The following is a 23,432-nucleotide window of genomic DNA, read 5'->3' on the forward strand; positions in this document are numbered from 1 at the left end:
AAGAACACTGGCTGGGATGATGGCAGAGCAACAATGGCTGGAATTTCTGGGAGCAATCAGAAGGCACAGGATATATACATCCCAAATAGGAAGAAGTATTCTAAATGCAAGATGACATATCCATGGCTAACAAAAAAGTCAAAGCCTACATAAAAGCCAAAAAGAGGGCATTTAATAGAGCAAAGCTTAGTGGGAAGTTAAAGGATTCGGAAGCTTTTAAAAACCAACAGAAGACAACTAAAACGGGCATTAAGAAGGTAAAGATGGAATACAAAATAGGCTAGCTAAAATATTAAAGAAGACACTAAAAGTCTCTTTAGATACACAAATTGTAAAAGAGAGGCAAGAGTTGGTATTGGACCACTGGAAAAATGATGCTGGAGTGGTAGTAATGGGGGACAAAGAAATAGAGGATGAACTGAATAAGTATTTTGCATCAGTCTTCACTGTGGAAGACACTAGCAATATGGTGGAAGCTCCAGGTATTAGGGGTCATGAAGTGTGTGAAGTTACCATAACTAAAGAGAAGGTTCTTGGGAAACTGAGAGGTCTGAAGATAGATAAGTCATCTGTACCAGATGGTGTACAACCCAGGGTTCTGAAAGAGGTGGTTGAAGACATTGTGTAAGCATTAGTAATGACCTTTCAGCAATCACTAGATTCTGGAATCGTTCCCAGTAGACTGGAAAATTGCAAATGTCACTCCACTCTTCAAGAAGAGAGAGAGGCAGAAGAAAGGAAACTACAGGCTAATAAGTCTAACATCAGTGGTTGGGAAGATATTGGAGTTGATTATTAAGGATGAGGTCTCAGGGAACTTGGAGGCACATGATAAAATAGGCCATAGTCAGCATGGTTTCCTCAAGGGAAAGTCTTGCCTGACAAATCTGTCGGAATTCTTTGAAGAAATAAAAAGTAGGATAAACAAAGGAGAAGTAGTTGATCTTGTGTATTTGCATTTTCAGAAGGCTTTTGAAAAGGTACCACACACGAGGCTGCGAGTTCATTGTATTACAGGAAAGATTCTAGCATGGATAAAGCAGTGGCTGATTGGCAGGAGGCAAAGAGTGGGAATAAAAGGTGTCTTTTCTGTTTGGCTGCTGGTGACTAGTGGTGTTCCACAGCGGTCTGAGGTGGTGGGACTAATTTTCTTTACATTGTTTGTCAGTGATTTGGATTATGGAATTGATGGTTTTGTTGCAAAGTTTGCAGACAATATGAAGATAGATGGAGGGGCAGGTAATTTTGAGGAAGTAGACAGACCACAGAAGGACTTGGACAGATTAGGGGAGTGGGCAATGAAATGGCAGATGGAATACAGTGTCGGGAAGTTTATGGTCATGCATTTTGGTAGAAGAAATTAAAGGGTTGACTATTTTTTAAATGGGGAAAAATACAATAGAATGGAGGGACAAAGGGACTAGGAAATCCTTATGTAGGATTCCCTAAAGCTTAATTTGCAGGTTGAATCTGTGGTGAGGAAGACAAATGTGATGTTAGCATTCATTTCAAGAGGACGAGAATATAAAAGCAAGGATGTAATGTTGAGGCTTTATAAAGCACCAGTAAGCCTCACTTGGAGTATTGTGAACAGTTTTTGGCCCCTTATCTTAGAAAGAATGTGCTGAAACTGGAGAGGGTTTAACGGGGGTTCACAAAAATGTTTCCAGGATTGAATGGCTTATCATATTAAGAGCATCTGATAGCTCTGAGCCTGTATTCACTAGAATTCAGAATAATCAGGATGACCTCATTGAAACATTTTGAACGGTGAAAGGCCTTGATAGAGTGGATATGGAGAGGATAGAGAGGATGTGTGGACACCTCTGATTTTACCCCTAGAACCTTAGAGTAGAAAAAGTGATCTTTGAAGTAATCTGCCTGATTAGTTCCACGCCCCAATATTTCCCCAGAGGCCTGCAATATTTTCCTTTACAAGAATATATCTAATTCCTTCTGATATTTAACACAAGCAATCTTTCACACAGTTCATTCCAGCTCATAGCAACTTGACTAGATTTGACAAAAGATAGCGCTGGTTAAGTTCATGATGTAAGTTCTCCTTTAGAAAGATTCTGAATTGTATTTTGTTTAATCTATAAAATACTTGGCATTGTGATTGTAATGCCAAGTGAATGATACTTTCTGTGTAGTATTATAAACATGAGATTATTTATTTATTAAGAGATCCAGCATGAATAGGCCCTCTCGGCCCTTTCAGCCTACCGCCCAGTAACCACGACAACCCCAATTTAACCTAACCTAATCACGGAACAATTTATAATGACCAGTTAACCTACCCTATACGTCTTTGGACTGTGGGAAGAAACTGGAAGACCTGGAGAAAACCCACGCATTCCACAGGAAGGACTTACAGAGGATTCTGGGATTGAATTCTGAACTCCAACTGTATTGGTGTTGCGCTAATCACTCCACTACCACGCTGTCCATGGTATAGTAAATATATTACACTTTCAGAATAAAGTATATGGTGGCATTACTGAATCTGTTCCAATAATCTTTTGTAACAGTACATGACCTTTCTTGAATTTAATGATCGACTGGAAGCAATAATGAGCAAGGCTTATATTTACAGGTGAGTAGAACTGTTTTACTGCTCAGATAAACCTGTAATTATACATTGAGAGTCCATATTGTACAACTCACTGACACTCAGAAATTCTTGTTCCCTTCTGTGAAACAGTGATGCCCTTCTGGTGTCTTCACTGTTCCCTTTAATCTTTACCCATCTTTAACATAGTGACAAGCAGGGATTAACACCCTTAAACATAATTGAGCACTGGTCCTTCCAAGCATAGTGATACAAAGGCACTGGCCCTATAATTACATTGATGTTCAAATACAATTCCCTTTAACACTGTTAATTAGATGCTTTAAACAGGTACTCAAAATATTTCTCCCTTTCTCAGGCACTGTCTTCTTTAAACAGAGTACAAAGCTGTCCCTCCGCTGCAGTTGATATTATCAGGGTACATTTTTGATACTTAGGGTAGGACCATGTACAGTTCAAACTTCTCTCATGTCAATGCCCAGAGATGCAGCTGTAGCTTATTTTGAATGAAGGGTAGGAAGATCAGAAAAGTGGACACAAAACCCAAGCAGTGTGGCTTCCTAAACAGAAATGGAACTCCCTCACGGATCACTGAACTCTAAAAATACAGTTACAGATTCTTCACTCTAAGAATCAAGATGTTTAAGAAAGGGAACATACCTACTCACTAATCGCTGGGGAATCGTTGATGATACATATAACAATCTTCATTACTCAGAAAAGAACTATCCAGAACTATCCAATTACATTGAAAGTAAATTAATGCTTTGTGTTTTACAGAGTGATAAGGACGACAATATACTTACTGTACAGTCTGCACATAAATAGTTGTCTATACTATTGGGCATCTGACTATGAGGGCATTGGATCCACAAAGTGGGTTTATGATGGCGAGGGGAACAGGTGGGTTTGATTGTCAGATCTGATCTGATGCTTTTTCTGAGTTTCTTGTTTGACGTGTTTGTATTTATACATAGTCCAGATGAAGGGTCTTGTCCCGAAACATTGACTATTTATTCCTCCCCATAGATACTGCCTGACCTGCTGAGTTCCTCCAGCACTTTCTACGTGTTTCTTGTACTTATGCATGCCAGACTCTCCACCCAAACTACCCCAGTGATCAATTGTTTGAAATAGAAACTCTGTCCAAAACAGTTTGCATCTGATAAGGAAAGAAAAATTCTGGAAATACTCAGCAGGCCAGACAGAAGCTGTCCAGAGAGAAGTAATTCACACCAGCAGAATGGACTGAAAGAGGCAAATCCTGTTAGAGAGGAGAGCAGATTTTCTTCAGTTGGGAATTTCTGGAACACAAGTGACAGTAAACTCAAAAAAAACCCCCAAAAGCAAACAACAAAAATGCTGGAATCTGAAGAATAAACAGGAAATGTGAGAAGTTCCAGGAGTATCTGTGGAGAAAGAGTTAACTTTTCTTTAGAACTGCTTCTGTAAATTGCCTCACTCCCACAATTTCCTGTAGAAAATCATGATATTTCCTTCCTGTGTGGACCTTAACATGTTGATCCTATTAAATTTGTCCTAAGTCATGTGCACTTAATGTAAAAGCTTTCTACATGCTCCATTTCCAAAAGTCGGAACTATTGGTTTTAATAAACCCCAAACTTTGGAAACCGAAATTCAGAGGGCTACATTAACATTTCAGGCAACATCGATGGAGGGTAACAAATAGTCAAATTTTCAGGCAAAAACCCTTTAGTGGTCTCAACCTGAAATGTTGACTGTTTATTTCCCTTCAAAGATGCTGGCCGGCTGACGGAGTTCCAGGACTTTGTGTGTTTCAGCATATACAGGACACCTTGTATTTTACATTATTAGCACACAAGGATATCAGGATGGAATTTTACCCCGCAACATCACTCCACTGCTAAGCACAGAGGATGGAATAGATCTGTTATGCCAGCCGTGTCTCAGTGTTACTACACATGGATCTGCCTCAGAGAGTGGTGTATCCATGTCCTGTTCTAGAAACTGAGTATAACATCAACACTCCAATCCTAATGCCACACTGTCATTTAGATGAGATGCTAACTAATGAGCCTGAGTTAACTGTAAATGATTTAAGGTCCCCTTTTTCAGGAACAGCAGGAGAGTGCATCTGAATGTTGTGGCTAATATTCCAGTCATTATCTTGCAACTGCTTCTGGATCCTTACTCTGCACAAATTAGCAGCCATAATTCACACATTCCAAACACTGGTACATTCCATAGGTAGTTCAGAAGTTGCAAAGTATTTTTGGAAATCTTTGTTTGTTCATCATCTGCCGTGTCATATGACATAGACAATCATGGTTTTTCTATGACTATAATTGTTGTTGGCAATTTTTTCTACAGAAGTTGTTTGCCATTGCCTTCTTCTGGGCAGTGTGTCTACAAGATGGGTGACCCCAGCCATTATCAATACTCTTCAGAAACTGGCTGCCTGGCCTCAGTGGTCACATAACCTGGATGTGACATACACCAGATGCTCATATGACCATTCTCCACCTGCTCCAAAGGCATCATGTGACCCTGTTTGAGAAGCTAAGCAGATACTGCACTTTGCCCAAGGGTGGCCTACAGGCTAGTGGAGGGAAGGAGTGCCTTACACCTCATTTGGTAGAGATGTATCTCCACCCCACCACCCATTGGAATTAATAAGGATGTTAAAAGTTCATTACCAAATCAGAGTAAAATGTTACCCTTGAAATCCTAAATTATCATATAATCTCTTGATGCCCACAGCAAGACTCAACATCAATGATGGCCACTTGGGTGACCTATCAGGTCTTTCCATACCACAGAGGCATAGATCAGTTAGTGTTCCACCTGGAGAATAGCGATGCAGGAACGGTAGAGATTGAGATTGTTCCTAACTCTTTGTTTGAAGTGTTTCTTGAACACGCTGAATTTTGTTTTGCCCCCTTGTTCTGGATTTCTCCACCTGATGTTGCAATTTCTTTCTTTTTAATCTAAGTACATAAGTGGGAGTTAAGATTACTTACTACCTGAAACCTGAGGTTTTAAACATTCTGCATCTTCTTTCCTTGCAGTTATATGAGGTGCTATTACTGGGCTGTGAAGACCCTGATTACAATTGGAGGGTTACCTGACCCAGAGACAGTGTTTGAAATTTTTTTTCAGCTTGTCAACTACTTCATGGGAGTCCTCATCTTCTCTATCATGATCGGCCAGGTACGGACCTAACTACTAAAAGAGAATGAAATGGCAAGTGTTGTAAATCTAAATGCATCTGAAAAGATAGGTTAGGTAATGTGCTCATTAGGACTGAAGTGTACCATCTTTGTTTCAAAACCAAGTAGACTTTATTGTGATATTTTACCTTAGTCTGGGTCTAGACTTCATTGTGATATTTTACTTTCGTCTGGGTCTAGACTTCATTATGGTATTTTACCTCAGTCTAGATCTAGACTTCATTGTGATATTTTACCTTCGTTTAGTTCTAGACTTCATTGTGATATTTTACTTTAGTCTGGGTCATGGCACACCTACCCAAGAGATCAAACGTGCTGTGGCTGAATGGATAGAATTCATAAAGGATGAAAGATGTACAAAATCCTGTACAGTATACTATTACAGAGAAATGTGGCTGGATTTAATAAACTGGAGAAAAGGTGATTAAATTAACAAGTTACTGCTTCACCTCACTGGTGACTCATTGCAACAGCAAAGGTTGAAAAGGAAGTCATCATACATTGGCACTGAATGTTGCAAGTGAGGACCATAATTTAGAAAGAATAATAACGATAAAAAAGGGATGCAATTTTTTTTTAAAAAGCAACAACTTTTTCTATCTAACCATTTTGACTACAGCTAAGAGGTGATAAGTTTTTAATTCCCTCTTTAAAACGTGGCTCTTGGTCAAATGACATAATAGTTATGAGTGGGATGGATACACTTTAGACAAAGTAGGTTGAGTATTTTCAGAATCACTGCTTGTAGACCCTTGCAGAGGTTGTGATATATGTCAACCCTCAGCACTATTGTATCCATTATTTTCTTAGCACACTGACATGCTTGTCTAATATATTTTCTGTCTGATCTATTGTGCTACTGTTGTACATTCGAAATTGAATATTATCTATAATTGAGGATTTGTCTTATACTGAATATGGATATCCATAGCAGAAATGGTGAAAATCCAGAGTGTTTTTTTGCCTCTTAGATGAGAGATGTGGTGGGTGCAGCGACAGCAGGACAGACTTACTATCGAACCTGTATGGATAACACCGTGAGATACATGAACTTGTACAAAATTCCCCGAGGTGTCCAGAACCGGGTGCGGAAATGGTATGAATTCACCTGGGAGTCACAAGGAATGCTGGGTATGTCTAATGTATTTACCTGCAGTCTTGAGTTGTAATCCTCCAACCAGCATAAGTGAATGAACATCGTAAACTCAGTGGGCACATTATTTGGCATCTCCTGTACCTAATAAAATGTCCACTGAGTGTATGTTCATGGTCTTCTGCTGCAGTAGCCCTTCTGCTTCATGGTTCAATGTGTTGTGCATTCAGAGATGCTCTCCTACACACCACTGTGTAAAACTTGGTTATTTGAGTTACTGTCGCCTTTCTGTTAGTTTGAACAAGCCTAGCATTCTCCTCTCACCTCTTTCATTAACAGAGGACTGCAACTCACAGGAGTTTCTCACACCATTCTCTGTGAACTCTAGAGACTGTAATACATGAAAATCCCAGGAGATCAGCAGTTTCTAAGACACTCAAACCACCCTGTCTGACACAAACAATCATTCCATAGTCAAAATCACTTAGATCATATTTCTTCCCCATTCTGATGTTTGGACTGAACAAAAACTGAACCTTTTGACCATAGAGTCAGAGAGCCATAGAACACTACTGCACAGAAACAGATCGTTTGGCCCATCTAGTCCATGCTGAACTCTTAATCTGCCTGGCCCCATAGACCTGCACACAGATCACAGATCTGTACCCCTCCCATCCATGTACCTATCCAGTTTTTCTCTTAAATGTTGACATCGAACCCGAAACCATCATTTCCATCAGCAGCTCATTCCACAATCTCACCTGTTTCTGAGTGAAGAAGTTCCCCCTTCATGTGCCCCTTAAACAGTTCACCATTGACCTTTAACCCATGACCTCTAGTTCTAGTCTCACCTAACTTCAGAGGAAAAAGTTTGCTTGCATTTATCCTATCTGTACCTCTCATAATTGTATATACTTCTATCAAATCTCCCTTCATTCTCCTAAACTCTAGCGAATATAGTTCTTACCTGTTCAACCTTTCCCTATAACTCAGGTCCTCAAGTCCTGGCAATATACTTGTAAATTTTCTCTGTACTCTTTCAATCTGAATACTTGTATGCATTGAAATGTTGCCATCTGTTTGGCTGACTAAATATTTGTATTAATAAGGAAGTGTACATCTCTGCCTAATTAACACTTATATAAGACATAGGGGCAGAAATAAATAATAAAGTGGCCACTGGGTGTATGTTTGATCCTTGGGGTTAAGCTGTATGTCTGTTGTACTTTTTAACCATAAAGAAGGCTGGATTCTACAGACCATGATCTTTAAAACTATTGTTGGGTGATATAAGAGAAATGTCCTGTTATATCTACATGGATTACCAAAGCTTTCAGGTATTCCATTGCTTCTATTGCAGGTGCAGGAGACCAAAAGTTGTCCCTGGGTATTTCAGGTTGGGCCTGGTTCCATGAGATCATGTGACTAACAGAATTTCTTTCCAATTCTTAGAAAGCAAGTGATCATTTGGAGATACAAAGATTGGAGAGGATAGATGGCTGTGCTTTAGAGTTTCCTGGTGGTCAGGAAGCCACCAAAAGTAGACTGATGGAAGAGGGCAGTTAATGCAGATTTTAAAAATTAGTGATTTTTGTGGCACTTTCATCTCTAATCTTTCATAGACTCTTAACTATGGCTAACAAAAAAAGTTAAGGATTGCATTAGAGCCATAGAGTCATAGCAGATCATCAGACAAAATAATGGACCTGAGGATTAGTTATATTTAAGCAAAGGACAAAGAAATTAATTAAGAGAGCAATAATAGAGTAAACTTGGAGGGAACCTAAAAGTGGACTCTAAAAACTTGCAAAAATATGTAAGAAGAAAAAGATTAATAAAACTAAGTATGGGTCTTCTACAGTCAGCAATGGGTGAAATAGTAGAGTACTAAATACTTTGATTTTGCCATCAATGAATTGGACACAGGTACCTTTTCAGATGTGTTAGGGAAACACGAATCTAATGAAGGTGAGGGATAAAAGGAAATTGTTTTGAAGAGAATAAGAGCTTGGCCACAGCTCTCTCCCCTCCACCGCCTTTCAAATCTACTCCTCAGCTTTTTTTCTCCAGTGCCGCCGAAGGGTCTCAGCCCAAAATGTCAACTGTACTTTTTTCCATAGATACTGCCTGGCCTGCTGAGTTCCTCCAGCATTTTGTGCGTGTTCCTTGGATTTCCAGCATCTGCAGATTTTCTCTTGTTTATAATTGCCTGAATTCTTAAATCTTTCCTCAGTTTATGGGTAAGTAGAGATGTACGATCAATGCTGGCATTGTGGACAGTATCTTTAGCCTGTTAATGGATTTCCCAAAAAAAACACCTGAAAATGGTTCAGTTTTATTCCTGAAGAAATAATCATTGAAAATTCTGATTTAAGCCTCTAAATGTCTATGTCACAAGGTGGGGAGCAAGGGTGGACCCAAATGCAAGACACAAACACGTCTTGTGAGGTTAACTAAATTGAGTTTATTGCTCATTACAAGGAGAGCAAAGCAGAAGCAGGAATAGCGTAATGAACAAGGACTCAGGCCCGGGACTAGGCTGGGACTAAGGGTCCCTGGAGCCAGGGCGTGATACTTGAAACCTCCAGAACCAGGACTGGATACTTGAAACCTCCGGAGCCAGGGACTCTTCTTATTCATTGGACAGACTCAGACACAGGACATAAAACACTGAGCCAGGAATCCTCCTTAGACACAGGACGGGGTTGGGAATCCTTTCTCTCTGTCGCCCTTATCTTATTCTTTACTGTCAGGGCAATTTCACCTTCTTTTTGATTTTGCTTGTCTTCGCTAAAAGTGAATTATCTAGGAATATCACAAACGCAAGAAAATCTGCAGATATTTGAAATCCAAAGCAACACCAAAAATGCCAGCGGAACTAAGCAGGCCTGGCAGCATCTATGGAAAAGAGTAAACAGTCGTCATTTCGGGCCAAGACCCTTCATCAGGACTGAAAAGGAAGAGGTTAGGAGTCAGATTAAGAAGATGGGAAAGGAGAGGATGTGGTAGAATGCAGAAGATGATGGGTGAAACTGGGAGAGGGGAAGGGGTGAAGTAAAGAGCTGGGTAGTCGATTGGTGAAAGAGATAAAGGGCTAGAGAAGAGGGAATCTGCTAGGAGAGGACAGAAGACCATGGAAGAAAGGGAAGGGGAGGAGCAATAGAGGGAGGTGATGGGCAGGTAAGAAGATAAGGTGAGAGAGGGAAATGGAAATGGCGAATGGTGAAGGGGGGGCAAATTATCTGAAGTCTGAGAAGTCAATATTCATGCCATCAGGTTGGAGGATACCCAGATGGAATATAAGTTGTTGCTCCTCCAACCTGAGTGTGGCCTCATCATGGTAGTAGAAGAGGCCAAGGAGTGACATGTTGGAATAGGAATGGGAAGTAGAATTAAAATGGGTGGTCACAGGAAAATTCCACTTTATTGCGGTGGATGGAGCGAAGGTGCTCAATGAAGTGGTCTCCCAATCTGCATCGAATCTCACCAATCTACAGGAAGCCATACCTGGAGCACCGGATGCAGTAGATGACCCCAACTGACTGACCAGTGAAGTGTCACCTCATTTGGAAGGACTGTTTGGGGCCCCGAATGGCACTGAGGGAGGAGGTGTATAGGCAGGTGTGGTATTTGTTCTGCTTGCAAGGATAAGTACCAAGGAATATTTTCTTCTCATCTTTGGTTACTCTACAAAGAGTAGTGCCATAAATAGCTACTAGTTTTCCTAAACAACAGGAATTCTGCAGATGCTGGAAATTCAAGCAACACACATAAAAGTTGCTGGTGAACGCACCAGGCCAGGCTAGGAAGAGGTGCAGTCGACGTTTCAGGCCGAGACCCTTCGTCAGGACTAACTGAAGGAAGAGTGAGTAAGGGATTTGAAAGTTGGAGGGGGAGGGGGAGATCCAAAATGATAGGAGAAGACAGGAGTGGGAGGGATGGAGCCAAGAGCTGGACAGGTGATAGGCAAAAGGGATACGAGAGGATCATAGGACAGGAGGTCCGGGAAAAAAGACAAGGCGGGGGGGACCCAGAAGATGAGCAAGGGGTATATTCAGAGGGACAGAGGGAGAAAAAGGAGATTGAGAGAAAGAATATGTGTATAAAAATGAGTAACAGATGGGGTACGAGGGGGAGGTGGGGCCTTAGCGGAAGTTAGAGAAGTTGATGTTCATGCCATCAGGTTGGAGGCTACCCAGACGGAATATAAGGTGTTGTTCCTCCAACCTGAGTGTGGCTTCATCTTTACAGTAGAGGAGGCCATGGATAGACATGTCAGAATGGGAATGGGATGTGGAATTAAAATGTGTGGCCACTGGGAGATCCTGCTTTCTCTGGCGGACAGAGCGTAGGTGTTCAGCAAAGCGGTCTCCCAGTCTGCGTCGGGTCTCACCAATATATAAAAGGCCACATCGGGAGCACCAGACGCATATATCACCCCAGCCGACTCACAGGTGAAGTGTTGCCTCACTTGGAAGGACTGTTTGGGGCCCTGAATGGTGGTAAGGGAGGAAGTGTAAGGGCATGTGTAGCACTTGTTCCGCTTACGCGGATAAGTGCCAGGAGGGAGATCAGTGGGGAGGGATGGGGGGACGAATGGACAAGGGAGTCGTGTAGGGAGCGATCCCTGCGGAATGCAGGGGGGAGGGAGGGAAAGATGTGCTTAGTGGTGGGATCCCGTTGGAGGTGGCGGAAGTTACGGAGAATAATATGTTGGACCCGGAGGCTGGTGGGGTGGTAGGTGAGGACCAGGGGAACCCTATTCTTAGTGGGGTGGCGGGAGGATGGAGTGAGAGCAGATGTACGTGAAATGGGGGAGATGCGTTTAAGAGCAGAGTTGATAGTGGAGGAAGGGAAGCCCCTTTCTTTAAAAAAGGAAGACGTCTCCCTCGTCCTAGAATGAAAAGCCTCATCCTGAGAGCAGATGCGGCGGAGACGGAGGAATTGCGAGAAGGGGATGGCGTTTTTGCAAGAGACAGGGTGAGAAGAGGAATAGTCCAGATAGCTGTGAGAGTCAGTAGGCTTATAGTAGACATCAGTGGATAAGCTGTCTCCAGAGACAGAGACAGAAAGATCTAGAAAGGGGAGGGAGGTGTCGGAAATGGACCAGGTAAAGTTGAGGGCAGGGTGAAAGTTGGAGGCAAAGTTAATAAACTCAACGAGCTCTGCATGCGTGCAGGAAGCAGCGCCAATGCAGTCGTCGATGTAGTGAAGGAAAAGTGGGGGACAGATACCAGAATAGGCACGGAACATAGATTGTTCCACAAACCCAACAGAAAGGCAGGCATAGCTAGGACCCATATGGGTGCCCATAGCTACACCTTTAGTTTGGAGGAAGTGGGAGGAGCCAAAGGAGAAATTATTAAGAGTAAGGACTACTTCCGCTAGATGGAGCAGAGTGGTGGTAGAGGGGAACTGATTAGGTCTGGAATCCAAAAAGAAGCGTAGAGCTTTGAGACCTTCCTGATGGGGGATGGAAGTATATAGGGACTGGACATCCATGGTGAAAATAAAGCGGTGGGGGCCAGGGAACTTAAAGTCATCGAAAAGTTTAAGAGCGTGAGAAGTGTCACGAACATAGGCAGGAAGGGATTGAACAAGGGGGGATAAAACCGTGTCGAGGTATGCAGAAACGAGTTCGGTAGGGCAGGAGCAAGCTGAGACAATAGGTCGGCCAAGACAGGCAGGTTTGTGGATCTTGGGTAGGAGGTAGAAATGGGAAGTGCGGGGTGTGGGAACTATAAGGTTGGTAGCAGTGGATGGGAGATCCCCTGAGCGGATAAAGTCGGTGATGGTGTGGGAGACAATGGCCTGGTGCTCCTTAGTGGGGTCACAATTGAGGGGTAAATAAGAGGAGGTATCCGCGAGTTGTCACTGTGCCTCGGCAAGGTAGAGGTCAGTACTCCAGGCAGAGGATCTCCCAGTGGCCACACAGTTTAATTCCTCATCCCATTCCCATTCTGGCATGTGTATCCACGGCCTCCTCTACTGTAAAGATAAAGCCACACTCAGGTTGGAGGAACAACACCTTATATTCCGTCTGGGTAGCCTCCAACCTGATGGCATGAACATCGACTTCTCTAACTTCCGCTAATGCCCCACCTCCCCCTCATACCCCATCTATTCCTTATTTTTATACACACATTCTTTCTCTCACTCTCCTTTTTCTCCCTCTGTCCCTCTGAATATACCCCTTGCCCATCCTCTGGGTCCCCCCCTCCCTCCTTGTCATTCTTCCCGGACCTCCTGTCCCATGATTCTCTCGTATCCCTTTTGCCAATCACCTGTCCAGCTCTTGGCTCCATCCCTCCCCCTCCTGTCTTCTCCTATCATTTTGGATCTCCCCCTCCCCCTCCAACTAGTTTTCCTATTTTGTTTTAAATATGATGTACATTCAGAAACATCACCATTAAACTCAATTGAAAACTATTTAGCATTTTAGAAGCAGAATACAAGGCATCACTCAAGATACATTGACATCCAATCTTTCTGACTGAATCCTAATTCTATCTCCAGATGAAACCGAGCTATTGGTACAGCTCCCTGACAAAATGAGACTGGACATCGCCGTTGACGTCAACTACAGCATTGTCAGTAAAGTCGCACTCTTCCAGGTACGGAGATAGCCAATAGGAACAGGTGTCGAGGCTCCAACCCATGAACACTGCCTCACTATCTTTTAATCTTTTTTTTACACTATTTATGTCTTATTGTAAATTTATTGTTTTTTTTTACATATTGCACTGTACTGCTGTCACAAAATAACCAGTGACATCAAACCTGATTCTGAACCTGATTCAAAAGTACAAAGACAACTGAAGGTTCACACTTGGCAAAAGTCACCTTGATTGCTTGACAGTTAAGATATCTAAGTCTCTGTTCTAAATCCAAACTGTTAACCTTAGTTAATTTATTCAATGGACGAGGATTATAGCTCTAAAAAAATAGATGAGCCGATAACGTTTGGGAGGGCTGGAGGGGCATATGGTTTATAAAAGTTCTGTTTTATTTTACACCCAGGAATATAAAGTGCCACAATGCACCCTCACTGTGGTTTAACAGAAGCATGCTTCTTTCAACTGTGACAAACTGACTCAGTGAATCTCCAGAGTCTCTGTGCGGTTGCAGGCAGGCACTGGCCAGTCAATTTAACATCATTGAATGCTGTTAATGCCATGTTTTTTTTTGCTTATTTAATTGAGCTTATCACCCCTCCTGAGGCACAGGCCACTGACAACAGCTCTTCAGGGGCCTCTGTCCTGGTCTAGTCTTCCAAGCTGTCCCCAGGTATTGCACATCTTCAAAGATCCTTCCTCTCCCAGGGATGTGTTCTTTGGAGTTTCTGTTGACATCTCTATAGCACTGGGTTTTTAACAGGATAGGGCTGCTGTGTGGTTCGTCCATCGTCATCAACGAAGACCTCAACACCATTAGTCACTTTGAGACTGGATGCGGTGTGTCCGAAGATGACTAGTCAGGCCAATTCGGGCATGGAATGTCCTGGCACATGTTGGGCAGACATGTGGTGCACTTATATAAAATAGCAATGGAACTTTAATGTAAAAAGGTTAGATTGAAAACTGAAACTGTGATTGCAAGAGGTATATAGGTTTTCACTGAAATGTTATTTAATTTTACAAAGAAATCAATTTGAGTTTTCTGAGAGATCTGTGTGTGGATGTGACATGGGATGTCGTTCCTGTAACTCTGGCTCCTCTTCAGCACCTTCTCCACTCCTCTGGTTTACTGCTATGTATTGTGGTCATCTTCTTTTTCTGATGAGCTAACAAATATGTTCTACACTCTACCCTGTCTGAAATTTGAACTTGTCCATTGGTGATAAATGCTGTATCTACATCAGGCATTTGTCAGAGAGTGGCAAGGAGCAGTTTTAGTAAATGAGATTTTACTCAGATAGGACAATGACATGTTTAATAACCTACCTGAGCTGATGCTGAAACTCATCTGAACTTCCCCGAGTCTCAGGAAACTGTCACACAAATTAAATTTGGAGCCAATTTAACAATAATTTAAAAAACACAACTTGGCCACAGACAGTCCCAAGCCCGGCTGTGAAAGGAGGAGGGTTTGGCATTGGTTTAGCACCTCTGGTGGGGGAACATGAGGTGGCATAGGATCGAAAGATAGAGAATCCTTGTGGGTAGAGTTAAGAAACTGTAAGGGTAAAAAGACCCTCATGAGAGTTAGATACAGGCTCCTGAACAGTAGCTAGGATTTGGGATATAAACTTCAATATGAAATACAGAAAGCATGTAATAAGCGCAAGACTATCAATGCCATGGGGGATTTCAATTAGCAGGGGGATTGGGAAAATCAGGTTGGTGCTCGATCCCCAGAAAGGGAATTTGTAGAATACCTATGGGATGTTTTTTTAGAGTAGCTTGTGGTTGAGCCCACCAGGGGAAAAGCAATTCTGGATTGGGTGTTGTGTAATGCACCATATTTGTTAGGGAGCTTAAGGTAATGGAACCCTTGGGAGACAGTGATCACAATATGATAGAATTCACCATGCAGTTGAGAGGTAGAAGATAAAATCAGATGTATCAGTATTATAGTGGAGTAAAGGGAATTACAGAGGTATGAGAAAGGAACTGGCCAAAGTTGATCGGAAGGGACACTAGCACAGATGACGGCACAAAAGCAATGGCTGAAGTTTCTTGGGGGCATTTCAGAAGGTGCAGGATTAAAATGATGAACAAGTATTCTAAAGAGAGGATAAAGCAAACATGGATGACAAGTGAAGTCAAACTCAGAAGCAAAAGGGAGGGTATACAATATAGCAAAAACTAATGGGAAGTTGGAGGACTGGAAGCTTTTAAAACCAACAGAGGGCAACTAAAAAGATGAAATGTGAAGTTAAGCTAGTCAAAAATATCAAAGAAGGTGCTTGGAAAGCTGAAAGGCTCTGAAGTCATCTGGACAAGGTGGACCACAGCCCAGGATTCTGAAAGAGTAGCTGAAGAGATTGTGGAGGCATTAGTAATGATCTTTCAACAATCAGTAGATTCTGAAATGGTTCCAGAAGACTGGAGAATTGCAAATATCACTTCACTCTTTAAGAAAGGAGGGAGGCAGAAGAAATGAAATTATAGGCCATTTAGCCTTAATTCAGTGGTTGGGAAGATGTTGGAGTCCATTATTAAGGAAGTTAGAAGACTGGGAGGGAGGAATTCATTGATTCCTGTTGAATATTGAATGGCCTAGACAGTGTGGATGTGGAGAGGATGTTTACTATAGTGGGGGAGTCTAGGACCAGAGGGCACAGCCTCAGAGTAGAGGCACATCCATTTAGAACAGAGGTGAGAAGGAATTTCTTTGGCCAGTTGTGAACCTGTGGAATTCATTGCCATGCACAGCTATGGAGGCCAACTCACTGAGTACATTTAAAGTGGAGGTTGATAGACTCTTGGTTAGTCAGGGTCTCAAAGGTTACGGGGAGAAGGCAGGAGAATAAGGTTGAGAGAGATAATAAATCAGCCCTGATGGAATGGCAGAGCAGACTCAATGGGCTGGATGGCCTATTTCTGCTCCTGTGCCTTATGGTCTTCTCTCTCCAGGCTTCTCAGCAGGATCGCAAAAGATCAGTGTTTCCCTGGGTTAAGTTATCACATCCATTGGTGACAACTCGTATTCAGCCTCCCCTCCCCATCGTCATTTCTTTCTCATAACTAGGGACCAAAATACAAGTCTGTAAGTGAGTGGCAGCGTGATGACTTCTCAGTATGAGGCTGACTCTGAGACAAATACAAATTACAAAATGTTTGCAAGGAGCACCAGCAGTGGATGAAAGATTGAGAAGATAATGAACTATTTCTACTGTGTATTCTCATGATAGGTGGGAATGAGGAATTATGCTATGGAGAACACCTAGCATGAGAGGTTGATAGGGGTTGCTCATTGCCATAGGTAGTAGTCCTATAAATTTTACTTTTCAAATATCCAGTTCCCTTTTTAAGTGTTACCACAAAATCTGCCAGTTTTCAGATAGTTAATTATTAGAAGTTGGAATGCACTATGTTAAAGGAAAATTCTCCTCACCATTTCTTCTTCTATTTCCAACCACATTAATTTTCTATCTTCTGGCTGCCAGTGGAAAAATAAAGTGAATAACCCTCCATAGCTCTGCACTCCTCTATAAAATCTCCCCTAACCTTGTCTTGATGCCTCATACATCTCCTTTTGATAAGTCTTTCTTTCACTTCGTGGAGTTACAGATGACTATCCAAGGACTGGAAGTGCAATTTTCATTCCATTTGTTTGACTTCTGTACAGGGCTGTGACAGACAGATGGTTTACGACATGCTGAAGCGACTCAAGTCAGTTGTGTATCTGCCTGGAGACTACGTTTGTAAGAAGGTAACCTCTAAACTCCCTTTGGATACCTGGCATGTTGACAGGCCATTTGATCCAATGAGTTCACGGTGGTATCTGTGCCCTCCCATGCCCTCCTGTGTCTTCCTCTCAATCTATCTGTGTCACCCTTGGTTTCTTTCTCCCTCACATGTTTATTCAACTTCTCCCCAAATTCATTCTTATAACAATTGGAGTACTGTAATTCAGTATGGTCACCAACTCCCCTGCTCTCCTTTTAATAAGGTTTGTTGTATTTATCTGTGGCAGATGATTTCACATCTTCTGTGAAAATCCCCACTCAGGACAGGACCACACTCCCTTAGAACAGCAGTGGTAAGATCAACTCTTATGCTCAAGTCTCGGGCATGGGAACCAATAATCTTCTGACTCTGAGTCAAGGGTGTTACTACTGAGCCAAGGTTCAGCCAGCAGACTTTTGCTGAATGAGGCAAATAGCTCTGAGAGGAATCAACCAGCTGAGTTGCCAAAACATGGACAATTTTACAAGTTTAGTCACATAGCTGACTTCTCCTGTGTTTCCATTCTCCCTACAGCCAAAAATTCACTGGCTATAATTTGGATTAGAACCAGCAGCTGTTTTTACTTTCCTTTCAATTTTATTTCCATTGAAATATGTGAAAGAGGTGCAACCACACTGCTGAAATACCTCCAATGGTCTCACATTTGCATATGTCACGACCTTCCTCACTAAGTTGTAAATGGAAAAATCAGCACCGATTCACTTCAGCCTTTAAACTTATACAGGTGTCTTTATTTCAAATGCTGCATTAAAGATTAAATAAATTTTACTTTTCTTTCATTAATCTCAGAATATTATGCTTAGGAATGAAATTTACATCTGCAACCTTTAAAATGAGATAAAATAATCTCTTACTTTGGTTTATATGCACTGACCTCCTTTTGAGAGGAATCATTTTATTACCGACCTGTTCAGGAACTAGCAGAACAGTCACACCATGAACGTTAAATAGAACCAGCCTTTCCACTGTCTATACACAGAAGTGGATCAGTTTGAACTAATTGAGTTGTTTCTGATCGAATACCAGATGAACCTCCGATCCTAATTATATGCCACTCAATCTCAATCTCCATTGATAGATTAAAATCAAGAGAACACTGGCATTGGAAAACAAAATCAATGGGTGAGACATGTACGTGTATGCATGCTTATGTAACTATCCTTGCATTAATATATATGTACTCATATGCACACATATTCATCTTCTTGAAGAATTATCTCTAGTTCTTGATGATAATATTTTAAGCTGACTGCTGAATAGAAGCTGTTTGTTTGTTTCAGGGGGAGATTGGGAGAGAAATGTACATCATTAAAGCTGGAGAGGTCCAGGTTGTTGGTGGCCCTGATGATAAGACTGTGTTCGTGACTCTGCGAGCAGGCTCCGTGTTTGGTGAGATCAGGTGAAGCTCCAAGTGCTTCTCTTAATCTAGTTCAGAATTGTACTTTCCTTTGACTTAACTAAATGGTGAAAAACATATTTAAATAAAATCTGGAATTGTATCCAGGGCAGTGCCAATGAAAATAAAGTTACTTCTATTAGCAAGTTGTTAATTATTCCAGAGACAGAACAGTTGAGCATCACCTTAAAAACCAGACCAGATACCCTCTGAATCCTCACCCAAAACAGCAAGAGTAATCAGGTTGCTCATCTATAGGGAATTATTATACCCAGCCTTGATCCTGTGGATATTTCATGCCAGATGTCCACCACAATTACTTGTCAGATTGCAAGTGGGTATCATTCAACTATAAATGGATGTTAGCTGGAAAACAGAAAGTAAATTTAGGAATAAGCACCCAGTCCAATTTCTGAAGACTGGGACAGTGAGGCCAAGCTACTACATGTTACCCACCAACACTGATCAGTTATTGAGCTTAGTGATCGAAGAGCCTGGTGATTTCCTATCCCTATCTGGACAGCTGAACAATTTGTGGACTAAAATCACTGTTAGAAACCACTGTCCTTTTAAAAATAATACTTTTCATAAGATTTGTACTTTTTAACAAACTCGTGTATTTTTCACACGCACTGGCAGAAAACAGTATAGCAGCTAAACTAACGGTTTATCACCTTAATGATTTTTCATTGGCTGAGGATTAGCACATAACTAATCCACGTAATGAAATTGTTTTAATTATGTAGCCTATTGATTAATTAATTCTTATCTAACGAATTTCTTTTATCTTTTCTATAAAAGTGACAGATTTTTCAGAAGTGTCATCTTTTATTTCCTTGTCTTACACTCCTTAGTGTGGGCACATAGCCAAGTAGTTAAGGCATTGGACTAGCGACCTGAAAGTCGTGAGTTCGAGCCCCAGCCAAGGTAACGTGTTGTGTCCTTGAGCAAGGCACTTAATCACACATTGCTCTGTGACGACAAGCTGTATGGGGTCCTAATGCTCTTCCCTTGGACAACATTGGTGTTGTGGAGAGGGAAGACTTGCAGCATGGGCAATTGCTGGTCTTCCATACAACCTTGCCCAGGCCTGCGCCCTGGAGAGTGAAGACTTTCCAGGTGCAGATCCATGGTCTCGCAAGACTAACGGATGCCTTTACTTTACTTTACACTCCCTAGTATTAATTCCCCTCTTTGCATTGTTTTTCAGCTGGTTTAGCATTTCTATGTTTTAGCTGGTTTAGTTGGTTTAGCATTTCTATGTTTGTTGGTATTCTAAGATAAACTGAAATCTTGGAATTAAGACTGCTTGCCATTCTTGACCCAAAGGATCAGAAATTAAACTGAGATCCAACATCACTGAAGCCTCACATAAATGTGTGATACATTCTAGGAATCAAATCTATGCTATTATGTCTTGAATTAACAAAGCAATCCAAGGCTGAAAGGGTGAAGAATTAGAACATTTTAATTTCCTGTTCTCCTGATTTCCTCCTCTCTCACCTTCGTTAATCCAATAGTTTGCTGTCAGTGGGAGGCGGGAATCGGCGGACTGCAAATGTTGTTGCTCACGGATTTGCAAATCTTTTCATCCTCGACAAGAAAGACTTGAATGACATTCTCATCCATTACCCAGATTCTCAGAAACTGCTCCGAAAGAAAGCTAAGTCTGTGCAAATTGTTTTAATAATTATTACTTTTTATTCATGTAATATGAATACTTCCTTTGATATGTCATTTTATGCAATTAAGCAATTAAATGTAATTCTACATAAGGGGTTCTAAATCCACACCACAGTACCAGCAGCTTCTAGTACAGTAAATCTCACCCAGGCATCTCAGAAAGTGATAAGCCAGTTTGCTAGAGTCATAGAAAACTACTGCACAGAATCAGGCCCTTCAGCCCATCTAGTCTGTGCCAATTATTATTCTGCCTAGTTTGATCGATCTGCATCTGGACCATAGACCTCCATAACCCTCACATCTATGTACTTACCCAAACTTCTCATAAATATTGAAATCACCACTTCCACTGACAGCTCGTTTGACACTCTCACCACTCTGAGTGACGTTCCTGGATTTGATTAGGGAGCTTGAGGTAAATAAACCCATAGGAGCCAGTGATCATAATAAGATACAATTCATACTGCAAATTGAGAGGGAGAAGCTAAAGTAAGACGTATTAATATTTCAGTGGAGTAAAGAGATTTACAGAGTCACGAGAGAGGAGCCGGCCAAAGTTGATTGTAAGGGGACACTAGCAGGGATGATGGCGGAACAGCAATGACTGGAGTTTCTGGGAGCAACTCAGATGATGCAGGATAGATAGATCCCAAAGAAGAGGAAGTATTCTAAAGGCAGGATGATACAACCATCAAAGCCAACATAAAAAAAAGGGAGGGCATATAATACAGCAAAAATTAGTGGTAAATTAGAGGATTTGGAAGCTTTTAAAAACCAACAAATGGTAACTTAAAAACCATAAGGAGAGAAAAGACGAAAACTGAAGGCAAGCTAGCCAATAATATCAAAAAGGATACCAAAAGTTTTTCCAGATATGTAAAGACTAAAAGAGAGGTGAGAGTACATATCAGACTGCTGGAAAGTGTTGGGGGACAAGGAAATGGCAGATAAACTGAATAAGTATTTTTCATCAGTCTTCACTGTGGAAGATATCAGCAGTATGCTAGATGTTTGAGAGTGTCGGGGGCAGAAGGAAGTACACTTGCTATTACTAGGGAGAAGGTACTTGGAAAGTTGAAAGTTCTGAAGGAAGATAAGTCACCTGGACCCAATGGACTACACCTGAGGGTTCTGAAAGAGGTAGCTGAAGAGCTTGTGGAGACCTTAGTAATGATCTTTCAAGAATCACTAGATTCTGGCATGGTTCTGGAGGACTGGAAAATTGTAAATGGCACTCCACTCTTCAAAAAGGGAGGGAGACAGAAGAAAGAAAATTATAACCAGTTAGTCTGACCTCAGTGGATGGGAAGAAATTAGAGTCAATTGTTAAGGATGTGGTTTCAGGGTACTTGGAGGCACATGATAAAATGGGCCAAACTCAACATGGTTTCCTTGAGAGAAGATCTCGCCTGAGAAATCTCTTGGAATTCTTTGAGGTAAAAACAAGCAAGTTAAACAAAGGAGAATTGGCGGATTTTCAAAAGGCCTTTGACAGGGTGCCACACATGAAACTGCTTAGCAAGATAAGAATGCATGGTATTACAGGAAAGATACTAGCATGGATAGAGCATTGGCTGATTGACAGGAGGCAAAAATGGGATTAAAGTGTGCCTTTTCTGATTGGCTGCCGGTGACTGGATGTATTCCACAGAGGTCACAGAATTGACGGCTTTGTGGCCAAGTTTGTGGACGATATGAAGATAGGTGGAGGAGCAGGTGGTGTTGAGGAAGCAATGGAGGCTGCAGAAGGTCTTAGCCAGATTCAGAGAATGGGAAAAGTGTGGCAAATGGAATACAATGTTGTAGAATGTATGATCATGCACTTTGGTAGAAGGAATAAAAGGGTAGACTTCTAAACAGCGGAGGGGGGCGCGGGGGAGAAATTTAAAAATCAGAGGTGCATCGGGGCTTGGGAGCTCTTGTGCAGAATTCCCTAAAGGTTAACTTGACTGGCGGTGAGGAAGGCAACTGCAATATTAGCATTAATTTTAAGAGGATTAGAATATAAAATCAAGGGTGAAATGCTGAGGCTTTATTGGTGATACATCCTGGAGTATTGTGAGCAGTTTTGGGCCCCTTATCTGAGAAAGGATGTGCTGATAATGGAAAGGTTTCAAAGGAAGTTTATGAAAATGATTCCAGGATTGAAAGAATATGAGGAGTGTTTGCACTCACTGGAATTTAGAATGAAGGTGGATCTTATCCAAAAACGTTGAATGTTGAAAGGCCGGGGCAGAATGGATGTGGAAAGGACATTTACTATAGTAGGGAAGTCTAGGATCAGAGGGCACAACCTTGAAATACGTGGATGTCCAGAGATTAGGAGGAATTTCTTTAGAGAAAGTGGGTAATCTGTGGAATTCGTTGCCACAGATGGCTGTGGAGGCTAGGTCATTGACTGTATTTAAAGTGGAGGTTGATAGATTTTTAATAAGTCACCGCATGAAAAGTTACAGGGTAAGGCAGGAGAATGGGGTTGAGAGGAAAATGCTCGACCATGATCAGATGGTCCAAATGGCGTAATCCTGCTCCAAAGTCTTATGGTCACATGTACTCCTTAAAAATTTCACCTTTCACCCTTAACTCATGACCTCTAGTTCTAGTTTCACCGAACCTCAGTGGAAAAAGCTTGCATGCACTTACCCTATCTCTCTCCCTCATAATTTTGTATATCTTTATCAAATCTCCCTTCATTCTCCTACACTCCAGGGAATAAAGTCCTATGAGTGCACCTCTACCAGGAAATGGCCTGGTCCCAATAGCTTAGACTTTTCTTGATGGCGAGTGAATTGGGGAACCCACAAGCTAGCCTGCCAATCATGTCACCAATGTCAGGAAATTACATGTCATTTGAATATTTTGAGCAGTCTTGCTGGCAATAATACAGCTGAAGTTAAGGAACTCATCCTAGGGAGGATGTAGAAACCCCGGTCTTGCTACTGAACTTGAACCAGAAACAGAAACACTGGACTGCTCAACTGGTTAAGTTCTTCCAGCATTTCCAATTTTGTTTCAAATTCCAACATCTGCAATTTTATTTTCCATTATGGCAGGATTTGAT

The 23,432-nt window shown here is 41.7% G+C and overlaps 1 protein-coding gene across 1 annotated transcript in view; it reads left to right on the forward strand.

The window, feature by feature from the left end:
• cngb1a (cyclic nucleotide gated channel subunit beta 1a) overlaps positions 1 to 23,432 on the forward strand; it is a 74,327-nt gene that overhangs the window by 43,589 nt on the left and 7,306 nt on the right. Inside the window, exons 12-19 of the mRNA XM_063067543.1 lie at positions 2,532 to 2,596; positions 3,353 to 3,475; positions 5,623 to 5,764; positions 6,756 to 6,915; positions 13,394 to 13,491; positions 17,171 to 17,254; positions 18,573 to 18,691; positions 20,209 to 20,355. Of these exons, the coding sequence (XP_062923613.1) occupies positions 2,532 to 2,596; positions 3,353 to 3,475; positions 5,623 to 5,764; positions 6,756 to 6,915; positions 13,394 to 13,491; positions 17,171 to 17,254; positions 18,573 to 18,691; positions 20,209 to 20,355 (938 nt within the window). The remainder of the gene's footprint in view (positions 1 to 2,531; positions 2,597 to 3,352; positions 3,476 to 5,622; positions 5,765 to 6,755; positions 6,916 to 13,393; positions 13,492 to 17,170; positions 17,255 to 18,572; positions 18,692 to 20,208; positions 20,356 to 23,432) is intronic.

The sequence above is a fragment of the Mobula hypostoma genome, chromosome 14 (genome assembly GCF_963921235.1).
Source record: "Mobula hypostoma chromosome 14, sMobHyp1.1, whole genome shotgun sequence".
In the NCBI taxonomy this organism is placed as follows: Eukaryota; Metazoa; Chordata; class Chondrichthyes; order Myliobatiformes; family Myliobatidae; genus Mobula; species Mobula hypostoma.